General features: G+C 39.9%; 1 protein-coding gene across 1 annotated transcript; it reads left to right on the plus strand.

Moving 5' to 3' along the window:
• Positions 1-244: 244 nt before the first annotated feature.
• Positions 245-22362, plus strand: LOC111571307 (collagen, type VI, alpha 1). The gene is made up of 28 exons (XM_023274415.3): positions 245-530; positions 1140-1269; positions 2800-3000; positions 3083-3242; positions 4834-4950; positions 5175-5195; positions 6525-6545; positions 6686-6730; positions 6825-6878; positions 6973-7017; positions 8110-8136; positions 8231-8257; positions 8373-8417; positions 8514-8567; positions 9124-9186; positions 9269-9331; positions 9417-9470; positions 9559-9594; positions 9677-9739; positions 10007-10069; positions 13311-13373; positions 14319-14381; positions 14510-14560; positions 14645-14680; positions 14908-14970; positions 19638-19703; positions 21885-21920; positions 22257-22362. Exons 1-28 carry the CDS (start codon positions 446-448, stop codon positions 22308-22310), a joined length of 1806 nt encoding a protein of 601 aa, XP_023130183.2. The 5' UTR covers positions 245-445; the 3' UTR covers positions 22311-22362.
• The last annotated feature ends 131 nt before the right edge of the window (positions 22363-22493 follow it).

The following is a 22493-nucleotide window of genomic DNA, read 5'->3' on the forward strand; positions in this document are numbered from 1 at the left end:
TTCACTTTCTTTCTTGCAAATAGAACAAAAACGAAGGAATAACGCACAGAAACTTCAGTTTATTGTTTATTCCTGCGCGCATCCTCCATGTCCCTGTGGACCCCTTTTAAGGAAGCGTGCATGTCTAAGATTTAGTATAAACTTTTAGGCCTGTGCGCGCTCTGGTGTGCAGCTACTTATCCTCCTCAGAGAAAGCTTTATGAACTCCTCCTCCTCCTTCTTCCTCTCCTCCTCCTCCTCCTCCGCCGCCCTCCACCGTGCGCTCTGGTCCTCCTCTGCGCGCTCTGGGTCTCGCCTCGGACAAGCTGCGGCGGAGCGCTGGATCACCAAAAGTTCGACGAGTCGGTGTAGAGGTACCGGGTTCGGGGCCGGAGTGGTTCGGTGTTGGTTTTTTCCTGGGGTGTCGTTTGTTTTTAGTTTTTAGGTGTTTTTTCACGGTTCAGTCATGGAGACTCTCAGAGTTCTCCTCGCGCTGCTGTGCGTTTTCCTGGCTGGAGCGCAAATTCAGAACCAAGGATCCAGGTTTGGGGGTGAGTTTGCTGAAAATATGCAGCACTTTGTGAACAAACGTCTCTGTTGTCTGGCATTTTGAATCACAATGCTGCATGTAAAGTTTATTGAATGTGCTGAAGTTTTGTTTGCTGAAAGAGCAGATTTTAATTGGTTTTGGGCTTCATGCTTTCTGAGAAACTACAGCTGAAAGTAAGATGGTGACAGAATCCTGATCCACTTTGAGCAGACCAGGCCCTGAGTTTGGCCCAGTGGTTGTCTTAATGGGCCTGTAGGTTTTGTGTGTGAAGCTGATTGAGATGTGTGAAATGTGGCAGATGAAGGCTCCTCAGGCCCCGCCCCTTCAGGTGATATGCAGCAGTTGCAGTACAGGTGTATCTCTCAGATGAGGTTTTGCGTCTGTCACACGTCTACCTGTGTAAATCTGATTGATCAGGAGGATGAGCACCGTGACACCAAGTGTGATGCACCAGAGCAGCTTAAAAAAACAGCCTGTAGGCCTTCGCTAGTCACACCTGAGCTGAAACTCTACCTGTATTGTAAATGTATACACTTACTGAGCAGATAAATGTATTTTATAGTGGATTTTAATTTCCTGACACCCATTTTTGTGTTTGTTTTCCGAGCAGAGTGTCCAGTTGACCTGTTCTTCGTCCTGGACACATCTGAGAGTGTCGCCCTGAGAAAGACGCCTTCCAGCTATTATATTGACCAGATCAAAGGATTCACCAAACGCTTCATAGATGAACTCAAGGACATGTAAGACCCAAACACACACCTGCACTGATGGAAGAAGGATTCAGATCTTTTACTTCTTTACGTAAAATGAACCATCTTAGCCTCTCATGATGCTGCAGTGATGTTCACGCTGGGACACCGTGACGTCACTGGTGGGTGGAGTTACATCCTCTGCTGATGATGGAGGAAGCTTTAACTTCCTTCATTTAAGTACCAATACAGCAAAATAAAAATACTCCATTACAAGTAAATTTTTTTTACATGAACGTCTTGTTTAGGTAAAAGTATATAAATATTAGCAGGAAATATAAGTATAGGTAAAAGTACTGGTTTGGCCCCTCTGAGTAATATGTCATTTTTTATGGCATCATGTTATTAATAGCAAATCATCAGTATGTTGCTGTTGTAGCTGCAGCAGGTGGAGCCAGTTTGAACTACTTTATTTACAGTTTTACATACAAAAACAACAGATAAATCAAATAAGTGCCCAAATGATTAAAGGAAAATCTGTTCTCAGTTTTTACAATTATTGTCTTTGATTTTTTTTCTAAAATATTTCAACAAATGTTCAAATGAACATTTGTTGAAATCAAGCCATGTTAGAAAAATCACTATCTGGTGGTGCTGTTAACAGATCATAGGCATTTGAAGTGTGACATGGGTTTTTGTTAAAAAAAAAAAAAAAGACAAAAAGGTTGGAAAATAGTAGTTTCCATTGTGTAAAATCTTCATATTAAAAGTACCAAATCTGTTAGATAAATGTAGGACAGTACAAAATACAATACTTCTATCTAAAATCAAGTGGAGTAGAAGTACAAAATAGAATAAAATAGAAATACTCTAGTAAAGTACAAATATATCACAATTGTATTTAAGTACAGTACTTGAATAAATATACTTCATTACTTTCCATCACTACCGACCACAATGAAATGACTGGAAATCACTAAAATGTCAACTAAATAACCATCCAAATTTAATAACAACCACCTTCTAATTAGCTAAACAATAATACAATGAGCTTATTCAAAAATTGTTTTGATTGTGTTCTTTTTATTAAGTTGAGATAATCATGACAAATGTTTATTTTTTGGCAATATATCAAATTTTGTATGGAAAATAACTAATTGTATCTGTGTCCAAGAAATCACTTTCAACTAAGTTACCCATTACAAAAACACCTTTCAAGGAAGTGTGTTAATTCCAGATCACATGACCTGCTCCACATGATGTCATTTCCTCCTGAAGAAAAAACTGGCAAGACTCCAAGGCTTTCTGAGATATTTAATATAAAGTAGTGTGTGATTCAAGTGCTGGTTTATGGCATGTCAACAGATTTACTACAATATCTTTAGAAATAACTTTCGATTTCAATTTTACTCAAAAAATATTTTAGAAGAATCTTTCTAAAAATGCCATATGGTGTTTGGTTATAGGCGGCCATGTTGATTTTAGGCCTGAAAACAGCAGAAGTGTCAACTATGTTACAAAAAGTTCTGCAATTATATATTGACCCTAATGTTGTGTTACTGTAACATTCTGCTCCTCCAGGCGCCACCGATGTGATCGTATCCTGACGTGGAACTCGGGAGCATTACACTACAGCGACGACGTCATCATCGTGCGAGAGCTGAGTGACATGACCACTGACAAGGAGGCTCTGAAGAGAGACATCGATGGCATCTCGTACATCGGCAAGGGCACGTACACCGACTGTGCCATCAAGAGGGGCCTCGCTGAGCTGCTCGTTGGGTAACATGAACACACTTTGGCTGACGAACTGATTACAGCAGCAGTGTTGTTTCTGACTGTTTGTGTGCCTGTTTTCACGCAGGGGCTCCTACTACCACGAGAACAAGTACATCGTGGTGGTGACTGACGGCCATCCTATCACTGGTTACAAAGAGCCGTGTGGAGGTGTGCAGGAGGCCGCTAATGAGGCCAGACAACATGGAGTCAAAGTGTTTGCTGTCGCCGTCTCACCTGACCAGGAGGTAAAAACATACAAACATACTTTTACGTTTACCACAAGCCAACCTTTAACCACCACGATGTGTTGGAATATTGAACGCTTCAGAAATAATACAGACTTTATCTAAATTATTATTAACTCATTTTGACATTTAAAACCATGTTTGTAGGCCATTTTTTTGGAATGATATCTTGTTTCCTGTCTTAGGTTCCGGTTATAGGACAAGTCCTGTGCAAAAATATATTACAAACACAAAGAAATATCACACTAAGAAGACTTTATCTATGGATAAAAGTCACCGATCTGGCTAACTCATGTTGCTGATGCCATACAAGCCTCAGCTAAACTCTGAAATTCATTTTCACGCAGGACTTGAAATACTTCTAACCCTGACTTTAAAACCGGTTCTTAGCCTTCAGTGTCTGTTTGTGTACAATCCTGCTGACGCTGTAAACTCAGCTGTGTTCAGTGACCGTAGCTATTGAATAAATATTTGTATTCATATGTATATATATATATGTTGAACAAATATGTTAAAGAACATTATCAAAACTGCAATGTGTCCAAGTTCAAAATCTAACTTGCACAAGCTACAGTTTTATGATGAAGGTGAAATGTGTCACAACAGACCATGTTAAAGAGAGCACTGTGCTGCTGCAGAGATTCCCTGACTGACAAATCATCTTCTGCAAATGTCAGAGAACAGACTGTACAGAGTGCAGGAAAATCACATCATTGTTTTGATGTTTGTTTCAATCTTAAAGTCAAACTTTTTTTTCAAATGGCTATTCACACTAAAATCATGACTCAAATCATAATATCTGTTGTAAAATTTTCACTTTGAGTTTTATTTTTGCAAATCTTTCAGCCCTAGTGTTCATTCAAGTTAAGTAACTTAAAGATCAGGTCAAAAATACAACAAAGCGCAGTGAAGTGACACAGTGGAGTAAAGTGAAAGGAAGTCAATTGAACTGAAATGTAGTAAAATGAAGTGAAATTGAAAATGTCCTTACTTCCAAAGTCTAAGAATCAAATTGGTTCTCCCTATTTTCATACTAATACATGTGTGCACAGAGAAACATAGACATGTAGAGAAGATTCTACAAGGCTCTAAAACATACATTGCTATGTTTTGATGCTATATCAGTGTCAGAGACTTCAAGGGTAAAGTTCTGATTGACACCAGAGAGTACTGGATGAACCTAGATGGGGAGATGAAGCTGAGGAAAAAGGGTATCTGCCTGAGTCCTAAGCAATGGAAGCGACTGAAGGACCATATTTCAGAAATTGACGATGTCATTAAGAGAGTATCAGCATTCCTTTCAGTGTTATCTGTTGAACTAATTGAACATGTTGGCTTATTAGTTTTGTCAAAACCCATCGAATGGTTCTCTGCTAAAACAAAAATGATTGTGTCCACTGCATGAACTCTGGTGTGAAGAACAGCTCATCTCAATTCTATGCCAGGAGGGTGAAGCCAGTGACTGAATGATGGATTTAACAACCCTTAAGAAGCTCTTTACACTCTGATTAAATGCTCCTATCAGTCCAGTATTGCACATATTAGGTTCTTCTTTCAGATTTGTAGATAAAGCTGTACTTTCTCTCACCAGGACACCAGACTGTCCCTCATCGCCACAGATCACAGCTACAGACAGAACTTCACTGCTGCAGACGACGACACCAAATCCACCAAGATCGAAACCATTCGAACCATCATCGATATGATCGTAAGTGTCCTCTTCTCTTCTCTTCTCTTCTCTTCTCTTCTCTTCTCTTCTCTTCTCTTCTCTTCTCTTCTCTTCTCTTCTCTTCTCTTCTCTTCTCTTCTCTTCTCTTCTCTTCTCTTCTCTTCTTTTCTCTACTTGTTTCTTCTTTTCTCTTCTCTTCTCTTCTCTTCTCTGTAAACATGTGGATTTCAAACTAACCTTTGTTTTGTTTCCTTTCTTTTCAGACAAACGAGACCAAGGATGTGGTACGTCTTCCTTAAAATGTGTTTTCAAGGAAATTCATTTTAAGCTTGCATTAAATGTGAAGTAAAAGGCAGCTACATAGTAACTGTACGAAATCGAAGAACAGGCTTGGAGTTCCCATTCTCTCCTAAATGTTTAGACTGACAGATTATTGATGATTATGTTTATTAATGCTAGTCTCAAAAATGTATTTGCTTAGAAGGAGTTTTGCTGATGCAGCTGGATTTAGGCCACATTATACACTAGCTGATGGTCACAGCTTAAGAATGTTTACAGAACAGATCTCCCCTCTAAACAGTTTCTTCGACTATGTAGCTACTAGAGTTGAGTATTTAGAATGAAATCCGACCGAAATGTAAATAGATGCCTATAGAGCTGTAAGTTAGGTCGCTACCTTCCTCTAGTCTTAGTGGCTGGTTTAGTCTTCTTAGTGATCATCTCCGCTGATACGTAAACACTTAACTAAACTCTCACAAACTCAGGAAACAAGGAGGGGTCACTCAGAACACACACAAGAAGCTGAAAGAACAACATAAGAAGCAACTTAAGATTGCTGTGATAGTGACAGTTTTGGCTCCTTACAATAGTTTTATCTTTAAAGGACCCATGTCATGCACATTTGCAAGTTTCTAATTTTATTTTCGGGGTCAACTAGAACATGTTTACATGCTTTAATATTCAAAAACACAACATTTTTCTCATTGCTGAAGTAGCTCTGCTCAACGTCTGTCAGCAGAAACACTTAAGGCCTCCTCCTGAAAAGCCCAGTTTGCTCTGATTGGTCAGCTGATCTGATGAAAGCAAGAAAGCCTTGGTTTCTACTGTAACCTCAGATCTCTGGGTGCAGGAATGGAGGTCTAGCAGAAGTGACTCTAATAAGGAAGCGATCATGGACTGGGAGACAGCTGCTAGGTTTTTGTTTAAGAGCCAAACTACCTGTTCAGCAGGCGTTATGCAAATGTGTGACATGATGACATCAATAAATAATGGAAGAAAAGCCTTGATTTCAAATAAAGCATTTCAAGCAGTTAGAGAGCAGTGTTTCCTGTAGGAGAGAGTAATTCCCATTGGGGTAGGCTTTGGGCTTTTACATGCACAAAAAGCTAAGATATACTAACGGAAAGGGGAAAAAATGGAAAAGCGTCATATGAAGAAATTGTCCAGTTTCTAAAATATCATGATGACAAACTGAGCTGACACCAGTAAAAATGAGGGTAATACCACATCCCACTTGATTTATAACCAAATATCTACTAATCTTCATAGTCAGACATATAGAGAAACAGAAACACCATGCCTGCTTTAACATCTTTCTTTTCATTTTTTTTTAGTGTTGCTCCTTCGACTGTAATGTAAGTATTTTGTTTATTAATTTTTAGTAAACAGAAATACCGTTTTTTTTTTTTTTGAGCATTTATAATTTTTAGCAAACAGAAATACCATTTGGGCATTTTTGAGCAATTCTGTAATTGTTTCCTTTTTTTGTCTGAAGGCTCGTGAAGGCCCCAAAGGAACAGACGGAGACATTGGTGCAAAGGTGGGATATATGGCATTAAAAACACCAAAGTGGACAAAACTCTCACTGTTCTGTTCAAACTTTCTGACCTTACATTTTGTCCCCCTCTCTACAGGGAGAAACAGGTAGACCAGGGATGCCAGGAGAGAAAGGAGATATCGGTGAAGTGGTAGGTGCCTTCTACCTTTTCTAGTAACGTGTGCAAATCAAGGCAGCAATCAACACTTCTCCTTGGATCTAATATTTCTGTGATTTTCTTCCAGGGCAACATTGGTGATCCTGGTCCTGTTGGTTACAGTGGAATGAAGGTGGAGTGAACTTATGCTTTAATTACACATATTATATAGAAAAGACTAGATTTTTACATGACTCAGTAGATGCTGACAGGACTGTTTCATTGGTAATTGTGGAATTTAATGGAGGCCGGGCAAACCTATGCCAAGTTCATCCACCTTTTTGGATAGTTTTACCATTTTTTTATAAATATTTCGAAGCTGCATGAGCGAGTTAATGTTACACATGACAAAACAAAGTCTATTTTCGTGGCTCTCCTTGCAACCTTTACTGTGCCAGTGAATAATTGTGTTATTTTATTTATTGGGCAGTGTAAAAACGGCAGGATGGCAATGTCAGGAGCATGGAATACATAGAATAGAGTAGATTTTTATTGTCATTGTTGTAGAGCAACAAAACATGGTATTTAATTAGCGAAATCAGTAAAAGAACACAAAAGCATTACAAAAAATATGTTAAAAAGAGCAGACCAGTGTAATGAACACATAGTAGTGAAAATAAAATGTCAAATTATTAATGATAAAAGAATGAATTATAACATAATAATGTAACAAATACACTGAAAAGTCTGAGAGCAGCAGCTGTAAGTAGGAGAACTGGAGTATTAAATAAAAATAATGTCAACAACCTGACAAAAGTAGTAATAGCAGTAGTGGTTGTTAAAAATTAAGATCCTAGTATGCTGTGCAGTTGTGTAATAACAGAGCTGGTATTCTAGATAGAGGTACAATATGAAGACACACAAAAAAAGTGTGATGGGGATTATATCAAATTAATACCAGTGTAAGCTAGTCAAACATGTTCTCATCTTCTTTTCATTGATTTTATGACTTGTCTGTTTTATTTTGCTGCCCTTGTGAAGCGTTTTTTATGTTAGATTTTGAAAAGTTCTTATTATCATGATTGCCATTGTAGAGAGGTTTTCGTCTTGTACCAAGTAGATGAAGTGTGAGCTCTTGTCATCCTGATGTAATCTCTATGAGGATGCTGTCTTGTAAATCCGACTATATTTATGTTCTTTATTTAATCACAATCACTGACTTTAGTTCAGACTTTATCGTCCTTATAATTGAACAACATAATGATGTGTGTTTTTCTGCTTCCAGGGAGATCGTGGTCCCAGAGGAGAAAAGGTACTATCAGGCACTAAAACTAAGTATTTATTCATAAGATTTATTAAATGTTATGTTCTGTAAAATTTATGCTGTGTGTATTTCTTTTCTGCAGGGTGAAAGAGGACACAAAGGCTTCAAGGTGAGCTTTTCTTGACTTTCTAACTCTCAGATGGATGCGGTGCTACTGCTGGTTGCCCCTGAAGTGTATCGGCTAATTTCAACTTCCATCATTTTCATTCTTTCCTTCTTCTCAGGGAGACAAAGGTCAAAGAGGAAGAGATGGAACTGACGGCCGCAAGGTGAGTTGTAGGACTACTACACGTCTGGCTGTCTCTCTTTTGTTTTCTTTGATAAATGTGTTTGAAGATGTGTCTCTGTGGTTTTTTTGTCCTTAGGGTGAACCTGGTTTTCCTGGACTTCCCGGCTGTAAAGGTTCTCCTGGATCAGATGTGAGTCGTTCATCTTCCCTTCAGAATAAACCCACTGTTGCAGTCTTGGCTCAAGCTCCTCTCATTCATGTCACACATGACGGTTTGAATCGCTACCAGATGGATACTAATTGTCACATGTTAACACGCTGTTATCGCTTCTAAGAACTACAAATGCACTCAATCAGACGTGTGGATGTTAGGTCACACTGCTTTCCATTTTTGCATCTTAATTTCTCTCTCAAGCACATAAACACACCCAAATGAGCCACTTCCGCTGCATGCTTTGTTTACAGATTAGCCATTAGCCAGAGTTGCATGTTCAGGAAGGTCGCTGTGGCCCTGACCAGCATTGTGTCTGGAGCCTCCGGGGGCTGGCAGGCAAGCCGAGGCCCTCTGGCTCTTTAATCACGCCGTTGTTTACATTTTCTCCTGTCAAACTGTTTAAATGAAGCCATATAGTCGTACTGTAAGCAAACATACACATACACGAACATACATCAGCTTCCAAGACTATGTTGTGGCTTCAGCTGCTTAAGATCGTGACTGAAACTGTCTCTGTGGTGAATGTTTCCAGGGTCGGCAAGGAGATCCTGGACAGAAGGGAGACTCTGGCTCTTATGGACTGAAAGGACAAAAAGTAAGACATTAAGACTTGTGCACGTGAAGATCTCAGATTGAATTTGGGTGCTTTGTATTAAGTTGCTGTGTGCTAATTCCAGGGAGAGCCTGGATTAGACGGTGAACCAGGACGGCCTGGAAACTACGGACCTCTGGGACCTCAGGTAAGTCAGTGCAGAGATCCACAAAAAGATGACAAAAAACAGAGCAGGAACTGTGACACATGTTTGAGTATCTGTGATGTTTCAGGGTGATCGGGGTCCTCGTGGAGCCGATGGGGACAAAGGAGAGCGTGGTGATGATGTAAGTGACAAAGCTGTTGGATGACACCAGAAATAACAAGTTCAAGACCTTTTTTTAAGACATTTCCTGCCGTGTGTTTGTGTTTCAGGGGCCACCTGGAGCAGATGGAGGTCGCGGCGAGAGAGTAAGTATAATCACTATTGATTTTCAGTTAGCATGCTTGTGTCTGAGAGCTGCCAAAGTAACAGCTTTATAATTCCTCGTAGGGAACAGTTGGAGAACCGGGGGAGCAGGGTTCCCGTGGAAACAGAGGTCCGAAAGGAGATGCAGTAAGTGATGATAAGGATGAGGAGGAGGGATGAAACGTAGATCTCTCTGGGGCTGCTTCATTTCAGCATCTCCTCCCCAGAAATCTGTGGGAAATGGAGTTTGGCACGTGTCGAGTCCACTGCAACTGTGCTGGCCTCAATGGAACTCAAACTGTTTTCATAGTGTCGCTTCCATGTAGTCCTACTGGTCTGACTTTAGTCAAAACTTGGCTGCTTTGCAGGTTATTGTAACTGTTCACTGTATACATTTGGTTTTTTCTTTGACAGGGGGAGCCAGGACCCCGTGGAGAGCAGGGGAGGGAGGGCTCAACTGGCCCCAACGGAGAACCCGTAAGACAAAAACTCACATATAACACTAGGGATAGACCGATTTTGGCTGGTCGATTATTGTGGCCGATATGTGGCATTTTTCCAATTATTGGTATTGTTATTGCCCGATTATTGATAAATTAAATGCGCTCCTTTGAGTCTGATGCAACAGCTTCTGTCTGTCTGTCGTCACTCTGTGGTCTCAGAAATGTCTCTCAAGAGACGTCGCCACTCAGAAAACTAGTTATCGTCACAGTGGCTAAGGCCATGCTAACAGCTAGCGGCTATGTTAGAAGTAGGGCTGTCCAATAATATCAGCCCACCGATATTATCGGCCAATATTGGCATAAAAATATATTGGTCAGTATCGTTATCGGTGTTTTTGCCAGAAAACCATTAAAATAGTGCCTGGATTTCGCCGGCATTTACTGAACTCATTGAGGGAGGGAGGGAGAGTGTGAATTGTTGTTTGAGATAATGAAAAATAATAATTGGCATAAATATGGCATTTTTTCCATAACTTAAGTTGAAGCAGTTTTCTTATTTTGCACAGACAGTGTTTACATTTGGAAAGCCTTGTTGCGTTTCAGAATGCATCCACTGAGGTGTCACAGTAAAATGAGGCATGATGTGTTAATTTCATGACAGGAGATATGGGATATCACCTAAAATGAGTTAAATAGCCCACATATATCGGTATCGATTGATTTCGGAATCAGAAATTGGGAGTTAGACAATATCAACATATCAGTTATTGGCAAAAAAAAGCCAATATCAGACATCCCTAGGTAGGAGGCACTGAAACTGAGTCTGAACAGTGATTGAACAGAGAAAGATAAACAAAAATAAAAAGAACACACAAAATTTCAGGAGACAGTTTGATCGGTCTCAGCCGAACAACACGTGACGCTCTGATTTAATCACTCCTAATTTTATTTAACATATTCAGTTACAATAATCCTTATTAATGAAGAAGCCTAGTTATGAATGAGATTTTCCCTGCTCTCACATGCTATTTGTGACATTTAATATATATTGATTATCGGCCTCGATATCGGCCCTGAAAAAACGATATCGGTCAATCCCTAACAAACACACACATTCAAACAGCTGCACTACCTGTTGTGTAGCGTTTCAGGAGGCAGCAACGCCCCAAACAGGGACCACCCACTTTCCTCTCTGGTATTATCCTTTTTTTCCACTTGGCGAGGGGAACCTGTGCCTGAGCGCGTGCATGCTCTTAAGTGTGCGTGCACGTGTCGGCACTTGTGCATCCATATTTCACGCCAGGCAGTAGCTTAAACAGAGGCGAACCTGGCTGCTGCCCCAGAATGCTGCCCACTCCTCCCTGCTCCATCTCCCCCCACTCTTTCTTTAGTGTTTCTCTCCTCCTGGGAACATCTACTCTCACTCTTTCCCCTCTGACTCAGTTCTTCTCTCCGTCTGCTCCGGCCAAACCCTCACTATGGTTTTCTTAATAAGGCACCAGGCAGTGTAATAATAATAATACGTTACAAGCGTTAGCTGCGGTAGCCTCCGTGATGTCAGAACTTTCAATGGTTCTTTTGTGCTTTCAAATGAGCCTCCTTTCCTCATCAGCGAATATTGAGGAATTGAACAGTACAGAAAACATGGAATAACTGACATGTTGGACCTACCTCATACACTCAGGAGAAACTGTATCCTCACATGCACCTCTGCTCTCTTCATCATCTGCAGTTTATTATACAGCATGTATAACGCACTTAACCGTAAAATATTAGCACTGTTTATGCAGTATTTTTTTATATTCACATCTTTTACCTAAATAAAAGTACTAATAATACACTTTAAACATACTCTGTTACAACTACAAGTCATGCATTGGAAAATCCACTAATATTGTTAAAAGTAAAAGTACTCAGTGCTGAAAGACATCTCCTGTAGCTTTTATACAACTATCATGCTATTATTACTACTCACGAATTAATGTAAAAGCAGGATTTTACTGTTACTAGTAGTAGTTACTTGGAATGGAGCTCATTTTTAACCTGTTACAACTGTGAATTCATTGTGGATTAACCTGCAGATTATTTCGCTGTTAATTGATTTACTGTTTGTGAAAATTCTAAAAAAAAAAAAAAAACAAAGAAAAATGTCAGAAGCGTTGTCCAACATGCCTTAAATCAAGCAAATTGACTTATTCATTCACTGACTAGCCATTTCAGGTTGACTTTTTTAAAATGTTTGGTAGTTTGATTTTATTACAAATCTCTTCCTATGTAAAGTTACAGTAAAGTGACTAGAAACTATAGCTGTCAAATAAATGTAGTGAAGTAAAAAGTCCACCTGAAGCCTTATAGAGTTGAAACAGAGAGCATGATGAAAAGAGTAAATGTATTTAGTTACATTGCACCAGTGAAAAAAGATGCATGAGTTTACAAGTACAACATCTTCTAAGACTAAGTGTTCTTGCTTCAGCTGCATAAACTGCTCTGTTTTGGGAAATATTCTTATCTGCTGTTTCATCTAGAGTCAGACTTGGCTCCACTGATCAGCTCTAACTGACAATTCATTGTTCCAAACAGATATGATCAAAATGCTTCAATTTATTGGTACAAATGATGTTGCCAGAACTTAGGGGTGACTCATGTCTTCATAGCCTGTTGAATAAGGACCAAATAAAGTACTTTTAACAGTCAAATCAAACATTTCTTTAAATAAGAAATAAATCCTGCAGAAGTTGAACTTCTCACTTAGATGCTGTGATGTAGAAGTGATACAGCAGATGGTTAGTTACACAGAATCATATTAGAAGTTGTTGCGCTTTAAAATCTTCAGCTTAACTTCAGCTGTAATTAGAACTAAAACACGCCTATAGTTGCAAGTAGCTCCTAATAGGAGAATAATCTGTGTTTCGGCCACAAGTGCACAGCTTGAAGCCTGGTAGGATGGATTCTCATATCAGTCCTTTGAGAATCCAGCTGCTTTGTGATGTGAAATTATTGGTGCATTCAGACAGTTTACCTGTGACAAAGACTCGTGAGCTGTACTCACAGTCAAAGCTTCTAGAGGAAGTTGTTCACCATTTTTTATGATGTAAGATACCTATTAAACAATAATGTCAAACACATTGCAGTCGGTGGGGGAATCTTGAAGAAGAACAGCCTAACTGTCTTGTAATAAGTTCAGCGGGGATGTTTTCGTCATCTGCGTCCGTCATGTGGCTGTTTTTGCTGAAGTGCTTTAACAGCGTCTCATTAACTGCGTTGTTGTTTTCCAGGGTGAGCCCGGCAGGCAGGGGTCTCCTGGCTACAGAGGAGATGAAGGCCCACCTGGACCAGAAGTGAGTCCAACGAGACACCCTCACGGTTTACTGACGAGCACACTGAAGCTTAAAGGCCCCGAAAAACCTTAAATGCACTGTTGTTTGTGCTTTTCTTTGGCCTTTACTCACTTGTTTGAAATTGGAACGCTTCAGCTACAAAAAATGTGAGGTCACACACTTCCATGGGCCAATTTGCTCATGAACATTTAATGGTACAGAGGAATACTAAAGATTTGACGCCTGAAGCGTTAGCAGCTTGGCTCTATAGCTGCACAGATTTAGCTCCAAAGTCCATAAAAAAATCATTGTATCAACTGTAGTCATTAATCATGTCAGTAGGAACCATTAACATCCAGTTCTATTGAACCTTTGCAGTGATTGAATACTGATTATCACGCAATCTAGGGAGCATTCTTACCAGGATGTGTAGTAAATTGTAGTTACTGGCTGTTACACAGTAAATGGGAGTGTACCTGAACCAGGCTGAATCTGTTTACATAATTGAACCCAGATGCCATTTTTAGATGCATTTGTAGGAGGATGATTATAATAGATGCAGCCTTTGTTGTGCCACCTTTCGAAGTATCAGATTTTGCAGAGTTGCAGTTGAGAACTTCTGCTTCTTATAAGGTTATTTACTCTCTCTTTTATAGCTTTGATTTGTCAGGAGTGAGTTGTGATGATGCAGAAGGAACATGCATTGCATAATTCTCCCAAGTGCCTCTTATCCATAAACCCCAAGGTTGTTAACTTTGTCCTCACACTGCCTGGTCTTGGTTTTTTTTTTTCAACAAATACTGTGGGGTTAAGGGGTTAAAAGTTTTTAATCCAGAGTTTTTGTCGACTCACAATCACACGCACGCACCCACGCACAATGTTCTGTTGACAACATCCAAATGTCTCCCCCGAGAACACGCTACATTTCATATGTTTCTAATCTCACTGCCGCTTTTCGTCTCCCAGGGACCCAAAGGACCGAGAGGAATCAAAGGAGCTCCGGGAGACAGAGGCCCGATGGGGGGGAGGGTGAGTGAGAGGGAAGGGGAGAGGGAAGGGGGGAGAGACAGATGTGTGCCACCCATCATGAGCTTGACACGAGGTTTGCATATGTGCAAGACTGGGTCCGTGAATGATTCTGTGTTTCTTATTTTCAGGGAGAAGATGGCGTGGTGGGAAATGGGACAGAAGGCTGCGCTGGTTTTCAGGTACGACTTCCAGGTGCTTTCATTGTGCGATGCACTTTGCTGTGTTTAGATGCGTGTGTTCTGAGCATTTGTGTGTTTTTTTAGGGTTATCCTGGGCCCCGTGGAGACCCTGGTGAGCCGGTAGGTTATCTTTAATACTCGCTTTTGCTGCACTTTTTTTTAAAATTAAAAATCAGATTGGATGTGATATAATCTTTATGGCATTAATGCCGCTAGCGTAGCAGCTTTAAACTGAGCTGAATGACATGGGCTTTATTAGGATTTTGGCATTTTACATTGAGACAACCGCACTGAATTTGGATGAAGTTGTTTCTGTGAAGCTCTAACCCCCGTTGTGTCGTCCTCAGGGTGGTAAAGGAACTCCTGGACCCAAAGGAGATGACGGAGACGCCGGAGATCCAGGCCTTGATGTGAGTCTCGCTTCTTTCCTTTTCCGAGTACTTGGTCCCTCTTGATCTCATTTTTATCTTTTCCTCAATCCCCTTCTTGGCAGAGATCGCTGACAGGATGTGAGTCACATGTCTGGCATTATGGGCACATTTGCATATTTCTTTTTTTTACTGGTGTCTTTTAACACTTCTAATAATAAATAACTGTCTTCTTTTAATTTCTGTCTTTCATTTAGCTTTTTGAAAATACTTTACTACTCTTTTTTTTTCTTTTCTGTGTCCATCCTCCTCTCTCCTCCTGTTTTGCAGCTGGAAATGCTTTCTTAAGTACTTTTGAACACTGTGTGTGTGCGTGTGTGTGCGTGTGCGTGTGCGTGTGCGTGTGCGTGTGTGTGTGTGTCATTGGGGAAGAGGCTTTGAGCTGATGCAGCTGTGTATATGTCGTTGTCAAGGATACCAGGAAATGAGCAGAAACGATGGAGGGACTGCATTACTTGTGCTTGTGCGTGTTCATCTGCGTCCATAAAGCGTGCCAGCGTTAGCACTTTAACCCCTGGTTCAACTCGGCCATGTTTGCATTGAAATTACTGCATTTTCATGACATAAACATTCCTGCACATTTGTACTTCTCTCTCATCAGCGCACCCCGAGCCCCTTTTTTCTTAAAGAGTGTGTTCAGGTTTACATTCCGGGATCAGTTTGCCACTCATCAGGACTGTGGTGCTGTAGCACAGGCCTGGATTAGATGCAGTATAATTCACCCCCGTGTTTCCTTCTTTTTTTCCCCATTTTTGCTGTTTCTTACAAAGTGACAGTTGCCTACAGGAAACATCTCATAACCTCCGTAAGTGATTCCACAGCTGTGTTTAAAAAAAACCCATAAACCTCAGTTTGATTTTAAAATGTCACCCACACAAAGCATGTCATCGAGTCACTGCAGCCGTTGTGTTTGTGTGTTTGTTTCCACCGGTTACTATGATGTGGCTGAGCACGTCTCCCAGCAGTTTCAAGTCCGTTAGCACAATGTAATCAAATCAGCATGAAGGAAGCAGATTTTGAATCTCCACCACACCTCAATCAATCCGTAAACTTGTGATTAGCTTTGTAAAATGTTTGCAAATGCATAGAAATTGGCTAAAACATTCAAAATTATCCATCATGGTTCTTTAATGAGCATTGACTTCAAACCAGGAGTATTTGTAATCCCCAAAAGTAGTTTTGTAGTTTCCAGGAAGCACATGGAAAGATTGTGGAGCAGCAAAAGTGTTTTGTTTGTTTTGTTGTTTTTTTTTTACAAAAGTGGAATTTCAGTAAAATTTTAAAATACCATATATTTAATCAACTGTTATAACTGAGCACTAGATTTGGGAATAAAAGTGTGAAAAATAGAAAGCAAGCGACCAGTGAAGCTAACAGGAAAAATTAGACAGCATCAACAGCGGATGCCTAGTCGAAATTCAGCATAGTGTAATAATGAAACATTTGGAATAGCCGCTAAAGGTAATGAATAAAATGCTGAGATAGTTGACTAATGGACAGGACTTAAAATTGTTTATTAAATTTTTGAAATGACAGTTGAAATGGTTAAACATAATGAACCTGTTGTTATAATAGAAAGTTAAATATGAAGGCTAAGCACCTTAAAGGTCGAGTCTCTGGTATTCAAAGTGTTACTGATAGAAATGAAAATGTAAAAACACCTACTTAACATTACCAGACCACTGTAGACAACTGTTTGAAAATATTGCAACAGCAGTTCTTCTATTTTCATGCATTAGTTCAATATTATCCGGTTTAGAGTCAGTTGAATCCAGGCAGGACAGATGGCGTCAGTGAAGCGACACTGGCAAGACTGTGGAGGTACAAGAAAAACACTGTTCCAGAGATGCACTAATGGTAATATGGAATGTAAATATGCAGCAGAAGCAAAATAAGAAAACACAAAAAAGATGTCTACTTTTGCCACCAGTGGTTTCCCATAAGTGAGACATAGCAGATTAAGGACCAGCCTTGTTAACATGCCCATGTGGTGTATTTTTATATACTGGACACCATGGTTGAGCGTTTTTACCTTGAAGCTGCAGTGTACTGGTCTCAAAAACATGGATTCCGATTTCCAGAGTTTCATATGTCACAAACCTAAAGAGCCAATCGTATCAATTTGCAGGCGGGAACTTGTCTGTGTCAGAATGGTCCAGTTTGAACATGTATGGCTGAATTATTTCGATGTTACAACTTACCATTGTGCAGTGTAGAGTGGTTTTACAGTGTTTGAACAGACTGGTAGGTGAGCTGGTGTGCTCGAGTGGACAAGTGAATGGAGAGAGAGGTGGGAACTTCATAGATCTGAAGAAGAAGGTTTTCCCACTGCTGCTGCTCCACTGATCAGTCCATCACCAAATTCTTTACTTAAATACATATTTAGATGCATTTTTTTCTATATCTCAATGGAAGAAAATTAACTCAGATTCCACTCATCCCCAGATGCATTCATCCGCTTCTTTTTTTTCTTGTAATGTCTTTTTTTTCCTCTGCACAATCACTTTTTTGTTTCCACTTGTGGAAGCTGTGTGAAGACACAGCTATCAGTTTGACATCATCACACTGGCTAAAAACATTTTTAAAAACACGTCTAATCCCGCTTCAGGCTTCAGTGAGATTTTTGAACAACTGGATTTATATTTTAAATTGTTTAAATACTTCCACGCTGTCCAGACATGCACCTTCTCTGGCCAGAGGGGACGGGAGGATCAAGTCAGGGGTGTGTCTCCGGCGAAGAAGGCGGAGACACACCTTTTGACTTCACCACCTACTGCAGAGTTTAGCAAACACACTTTGGAATGAAAATAGACATATTCGACAAGGTACAACAAACAGTCACATCTGGCAGTGAGTCACCAGATATGACGCCATGAAATCAAGGTCAGAATGTGTGTAGCTGTGGACGACATAGTCCATGTTCTTTACATCCGAGTGTTTGAAGCTGAGAATATGCAGTAATTGAAACCGCATGTGTTGTGTGTAACTATATATGTTTGTGTGTGTGTGTGTGTGCTTTTATTCAAGGCTGACATGGCTTTGTGTGTGTGTTAAAAGCCAGGTGGTTGGCATTACCTCTCCTCTCTCGGCCTCCTTATCTGTCCACTCTAGGTAGATGATTGCGCTGCAGAGGTGCAGATCTGCATCCAACACGGATGAAAGAAAAGAATTTGATTCATTTATGATGCTTTGCAGTGCCAGCCTGTCTCTTTGTCCACACTGTACTGTTATTTGGAACACAGAGGAACTTTATGAAGAGTAAATCAGCCCTTTAAAGTGTCCAATGCTGCACACAAGTAAATATCTACTCTAAACAGTTCTTGAATCTGCGCATGTGTTTCTGAAGCGCATCATCATTTAATGCGATATCTGCACCCAATTTGCAAAGTTTCCATTAATTCAATGTGAAATTCCCTGCAGCTGCCGACATTCTTTCTCAAACCAAAATGCCCACGCTCCTTTAAAGTGTCTGTGGGAACATGAAACTTAAAGACGGGATAATTTCCCTAAATTGATTTACAGTGTTAAGCTCTTTATTCTCCATACTTCAACACTCTGGGCCATAATCTCACAGCGATCAGCCGTGTGTCAGAGTGCAGCAGCTGCAGGGGTTTTGGCCGTTTCTCCGTCTGCAGCTGCACTGGTGTGACTGATGGGCGTCCAGTCAGAGCCAGGCATGGCCTCAGTTAACATTTGAGATGGATTTAGAGGTTTCACAATGACAATGACTGGATAGAATGAAAATGTTTTCATACGGAACGTAGGCCTTTGAACTGGCTGAAAGAAAGAAAAAAAATGACAGAAGTCCCATTTTAATCTGGTACAGCAGCCAAACAAATGTAATTAAGCAAAAACAAATAGCCTTTCTACTGTTTGGAGCCTTTATTCTGTTGATATACTGCCTATGAAAACACTTGTTTCGTGTGGGAGCTTCTGAAACTCCCATTACTTATCTCACTGCACTGCATATGCTCTTATTTGGTAACACCCTCCATAAATATCATTTATATTTTCATTTTATGCTGATGAGATGTAACAAAACCCTAATTCAGTTTTAATTTCAGTGGATCAGGCAGGCATTTCACCTTCATTTTCACCCAAAGATTGGTAGACAAATCTTTTCCTGCCAGGCTACACATCTATGATCTGCTCAGTTATTCTCTATTAAGGTTCATTTATATATTATTTATTGCAGTAGTCAAGCACAGAACCGTATGTAAAACATACTAATGAGCACACACTCTGATCAAGTTGTGGTTCAGTCTGATTATGGCCTCCACTGTATTTGATGTCAGTAAGAAAACATTTCAGTCGATCCCTGGATGCAACATGTGGGACTTACATGATCCTAAAGATGAGAGAAGAGGCAACACACATGTGTACTACAAATCTGTCCCCTGCAGACATGGGAAGGTGTTCCAATTTGTTAAACACACTAACAGAAGGCAGTTCTGTCAGCTTAGTATGCAAATGACTGCACATCACTGCAGACTGTGACTGCAGGTTGGCAGTACAACAGCACACATATATCATGAATACTGAATAAATCACTGTTGTTCAATGTATAGCTATACATGTGTTTCCATCCTGTCATCTGACAACAGCTCTTGACTTTCCTCTTAATCTCCATTTATTTTCTCTTTTCACAGAACAATGAGCCGGGACAACCAGGACCTAAAGGAGCCAAAGGTCACAGAGGACCTGACGGCCCACCGGTAAGAAAGTCATGAAGACGATGGTGTGTGTTTTAGTTTGTCTGCATCTGAATGCAAAATGAACATCTGGGCTTATTTTACTTTTTTTTTTTTCCATAAGTAAGATTACATTTTAATTATTTTACAGTTGTGCACTGCCAGTGGAAACAGCTGTGTTTAAGGGGTTGTGATATTCTGTATTTTTTTAATTTAAATATTTCTCATGAAAACACCAAAACCAGCAAAATTTTAGACCATCTCTCAATAATTTCAAACTTCTTGACTGAGGCACTCAGCCGCGAGATCGTTGGTTCCCGCAGGTGATGTAAATCTTAACAAAGATATACTTGAAGTTTGAAAAAAAGGGTATTTGTTGGCAACTTTTTTCACAAGTGGATTAATAGACATTTGCTGCTGTAGAGTGTGTTTACATCAGCATGACAATAAATGAAAAAGTACAGGACTGTTTTCTATTGTATAGGATAGAATAGGGATGTTTACGGCCACACAGATATAGATAGATAGATAGATGGATGGATAGATAGATAGATAGATAGATAGATAGATAGATAGATAGATAGATAGATAGATAGATAGATAGATAGATAGATACATAGATACATAGATACATAGATACATAGATAGATAGATAGATAGATAGATAGATACATAGATAGATATGATTGGAAATGACACAGGTGTTTCCCAAAAGATAAGATGATGTACAAGAGGCATCATTGTGTAAAAAAATAAGCTTTTATTTGCATTTAAAGATAACTTTAAATTAAACTTTCCTAGGGGTATGAATAGTTTCATGCTTCACTGTATGTATATACACATCATCTGTGTTAAATGTGCTAAGTTTATACTAAAAAAGGAAAATTAGCAGCAGTGCATTTCACAAACTAGTTAGCCACTTACCCTAAAGACACCCGCTAACTCCTTAGCTAATATATGTACTCTGCTACATGTGCTACAAACAGTGCAGAGAGTGTTTTAAACAATGGAATCAAAGCTGCTCTGTTGGACCATCTGCAATGAAACCATGTCTTCTTTATTGCAGGTATTTTTTCTTCATTATATTATCTAAAAGAAACAAAAACCTTTCATATTTTCCATATCAGACATTATGAACAGTAATAGCTCATCTGTGTTTTATCGACCAATAATTTTAGCTGACATACTGTATGCCTCAGTGGGACTTTGATACTTGCTTATCGAATCAGTCATTGTTGGTTTTGGTCTTTTCATGGGATTTGACAGTAAGAAAAACACAGAATCACCTGACCTTTAAGACGTTGTGCTGTGTATTTCCCCACCAGTGAGTGAAGGTTTCCACTGATTCTGTAAACATGCAGTAACTGAGTTTACGTTAACTAATCTCACTGCTCCACCTAGCACCAAACCACATGCTAAAACATTAAAAAAAAGTGGCATTTCTGGCTCTCTATATGTTGGAATGATAGGAAATTCTCCATTCTTTTTGCCAGCTGGCGAGTACAGGTTGTGGTATTGGATCATGTGAAAGAACGTGTAAAGTGTGATCTAAATATAACACATGTTTTGTGACAAACTGAGTCCGAACTCTTCTCTTTCACGTTTTCCTCGCTTCATGTCTCTCCTCCTCTTTCCTTTACACTCATCTTCTCCTCTGGCTCGTGTCTCTCCTGCATATTTTGGTATGAAGAGTTTGCGTCATGTGTTCTCGGGACAGTTTCTGTCCTCTACAATTAACGGCTGTCTGTCTGTCTCAGTCTTTCTCTCTCTAATGTGTGTGTTTGCTTGTGTGAACACATTCGAGCTACGTTGGCGTCTTTGTCGCAGAAAAGAATGCTCTTAAACTTTTAAAGTTTAATGTCGGTTAAAAGAAAACAGATGGTTTTTCCTGCAGCCGAGAGAAAAAACAAAATGCTGCGGCGGTGAGCTGCTGGAGGATTCAGATGTTGTTGCAGAATGATAGCAGCGAGCACAAATGTGTGGGTGTGGATGTGGCTTCAGTCATGGTGGGAATCTGGTTAGAAGTCAAAAGGAGGATTGGTTTTCCAAAGAAACCCCCATTTTTTAAAATTCCAGTCAAAATACAAAGACTCCTGCTCTGTCATCCTGAAGTCAGACCAGATACATTTTTGGACAGCTTCTTTAAACAGTCTATCAGGGTATGAGTCACTCAGACTGCCTATCTTCTATTCTTCCTCTCTTTAGGGACCTCCTGGGCCTCCTGGACCACCAGGAACTGATGTGAGTATAAAACAATCAAATCAGTTCATTTAATCCGAGCACTCAGTCACAGTTTAGCCGTTGAACCAGACGGTTACACACCTCAGTGTTAATCCCCTTCAAGGCTGCTCTGGTGTTGTATCTGAATCTCATATTCAGTCCAAAGATGCACATCCAGTTTCCTGAACACAGGAACCTATGCCTGATCACTGACTTCTAAGTAAAATATCCCCTTTGTCATGTTTTCTTTCTTCTTGTGGAGCAGCTTGAAACAGGCGAGGCTCGGTCGTGTGTTGTGTTTGAATGTTATGTAATGCGATGTAGCACATGTAACGTATCCTCCATCTCTCTCCTCAGGAATGCGAAATTCTGGATATAATCATGAAGCTCTGCTGTAAGTTAAACTTTTGAGTGCACTTAAACACACACTCGCAGTAATCAAGCCACATACGCTCTACGTTAAACGCTCTGCCCTTTTCAACTCACTGCCTGGTTGACCACATATGCAGTTATACAATTGAAACAGGTTAAGATGTTGTGTTACATGTTTTCTTCACAGTTAATTAACTTTGATTTTTGTGTTTTTTTGTCTCT

Source organism: Amphiprion ocellaris, chromosome 10, assembly GCF_022539595.1.
Source record: "Amphiprion ocellaris isolate individual 3 ecotype Okinawa chromosome 10, ASM2253959v1, whole genome shotgun sequence".
NCBI lineage: Eukaryota > Metazoa > Chordata > Actinopteri > Pomacentridae > Amphiprion > Amphiprion ocellaris.